We start from the raw sequence: 2,432 nt of genomic DNA, 5'->3' as shown, positions 1-2,432 counted from the left end.
TGATCATTAAAAATAAAACCATCAAAAATTAAGTGATGAGTGTCGCCCACCGGGTTAGCTCCATCATTGCAACTACCGCCGTCCAAAGAATGAGGACTCGGTGTCTTTCACCATTCCATGCACTATTGGATTGCGTGACTTTGCACGAGCTCTTTATGATAATGGGGCTAGCATAAACTTAATTCCTCTATCTATCTACAATCAAGCGGGATTGGGAATGCCTAGGCCTATAAGTATGAGGTTGCAAATGGCCGACCATTCGATAAAGCGACCGGTGGAGATAGTGGATGATGTGCTTGTGAAAGTGGGGAAGTTTCTCCTCCCCGCCGACTTTTTTATTCTTGATTGTGCTATTGATAAAGAGATTACTATCATATTGGGGAGACCATTCCTTGCTACCGGGAGAGCACTCATGGAATCGGAAAGAAATGAGATTAAAATCTGGTTTAATGATGAAGAAGTTACCTTTCAAGCAAGTGAGGGTATGAAATTGCCAAATGTATACGAGATTATCTCAGTCATTGATGTTGTTAATGTTGTATAGGATGCCGTTGAGATAAATATGTAAGAAGAATGCCTTGCAAGTCCTATATTCAAGCTCTTTGAAAAGGACGCTAAATTTGTGTTTGATGAGAAGTGCCTCAAAGCTTTTGAGGAATTGAAAGCAAGGATCACCACGACACCTATTATTGTCACACCCGATTGGCCTCTTCCATTTGAACTCATGTATGACGCCAGTGGTATGGCTATTGGGGCAGTACTTGGTAAATGGCACAACAAGATTCTTCATCATATCTACTATGCAAGCAAGACACTAAATGGCGGACAAATGAATTACACCGTAACTGAGCAAAACTGCTTGCCATTGTCTATGCTTTCAAAATATTTCGGGGTCTATTTGTTGGGATCCAATGTGATAGTCTACACCAATCATGATGCTCTCCACTACCTTATGGCTAAGAAAGATGCTAAACCGAGATTGATTCGGTGGGTTCTTTTGTTACAAGAGTTTAACTTTGAAGTCAAAGATCGGAAAGGAAAAGAGAATGCGGATCACTTATCTAGACTTGAAGAGGCAGGGAGACCAAAAGAAGATCTTGAAATTAATGATGCCTTACCAGATGAACACCTTTTGGCAATATCTAGCGCATTAACTCCTTGGTATGCCGACATCGCTAACTTCTTGGTTAGTGACCTTATCCCTAGATGAATTGGAAGCTTATCAAAAGAAAAGGTTCTTGAGGGATTGTAGGCAATACTATTGGGAGGAACCCTTTTTATTCCGGATTTACGCCGACAACATCATTCGGCGTCGTGTTCCTGAATATGAGCTGACTCAAATTCTCAAAGCATGTCATGACTCTCCAGTTGGGGTTAACCATGGTGGAAAACGTACAGCGAAAAAAGTGCTTGAATGTTGTTATTAATGGCCAACAATCTACCATGACGCAAACCTAATGGTCAAGGCGTTTGATCAATGTCAAAGACAAAGGTCAATTTCTAGAAGACATGAGATGCCTATGAATTTTTTTTATGGAGGTAGAGATCTTTAAGTGTCAGGGATAGATCTTATGGGTCCCTTTGTAAGCTCCTACGGCATGACATATATCTTGGTAGCAGTAGATTATATCTCAAAATAGGTCAATGCAGTTGCCTTGACAAACAATGAGGCGAGGAGTGTAATTGCCTTCTTAAAGAAGAACATATTTACTCGATTTGGGACCCCAAGGGCCATTCTCAGTGATGTGGTTCTAACATTTGCAACAAAGATTTTGCCAGGCTACTCCAGAAATATGCAGTTAAGCACAAGGTGGCCACCCCTTATCATCCTCAGTCAAGCGGTCAAGTTGAAGTCTCCAATAGAGAGATCAAAAACTGTTAATGCAAACATGACCGAATGGTCAAAGAAGTTAGATGATGCGTTGTGGGCTTATCGAACAACATTTAAGACATCCATCAGCATCTCACCTTATTGGTTGGTTTTTAGTAAGGCTTGTCACACGCCAGTGGAGCTTGAACACAAAGCCATATGGGCGTCGAAAAAGTTACATCTTGAGTGGGCCGAAGCTGCTAATCTAAGGATGACACAACTCAAAGAGATGGAAGAGTTCTGTTTCCATACCTATGAGAATGCAGCCGTGTATAAATAAAGACTGAAGTTTGTACATGAAAAGATGATCTTGAAGCAGGAATTAAAATCCGGTGACTTAGTCTTACTCTTCAACTCAAGGTTGAAGTTTTTTTCGGGAAACTCAAATCCAAATGGTTTGGCCCATTCAAAGTTGTTAGTGTGTCTTCCTATGCTGCTATTCAAAGTTGTTAGTGTGTCTTCCGAGGATGGGACTCACAATTTTAAAGTAAATGGCCAAAGGGTGAAGCATTACCTTGAAACCATTGGAGAAAGGAAACTTGTAGAACAATTCAAACTCAAA

The 2,432-nt window shown here is 40.7% G+C and overlaps 1 protein-coding gene across 1 annotated transcript; it reads left to right on the top strand.

Annotated features, from left to right (window-relative positions):
- Positions 1 to 247: 247 nt before the first annotated feature.
- On the top strand, positions 248 to 2,150 carry LOC138909850 (uncharacterized). Its single transcript, XM_070201066.1, has 3 exons — positions 248 to 482; positions 573 to 1,186; positions 1,641 to 2,150. Exons 1-3 carry the CDS (start codon positions 248 to 250, stop codon positions 2,148 to 2,150), a joined length of 1,359 nt encoding a protein of 452 aa, XP_070057167.1.
- Positions 2,151 to 2,432: the final 282 nt, after the last annotated feature.

Source organism: Nicotiana tomentosiformis, chromosome 4, assembly GCF_000390325.3.
Source record: "Nicotiana tomentosiformis chromosome 4, ASM39032v3, whole genome shotgun sequence".
NCBI lineage: Eukaryota > Viridiplantae > Streptophyta > Magnoliopsida > Solanales > Solanaceae > Nicotiana > Nicotiana tomentosiformis.
The sequence above is the reverse complement of the archived record's forward strand: the minus strand, read 5'-3'. Positions and strand labels throughout refer to the sequence as shown.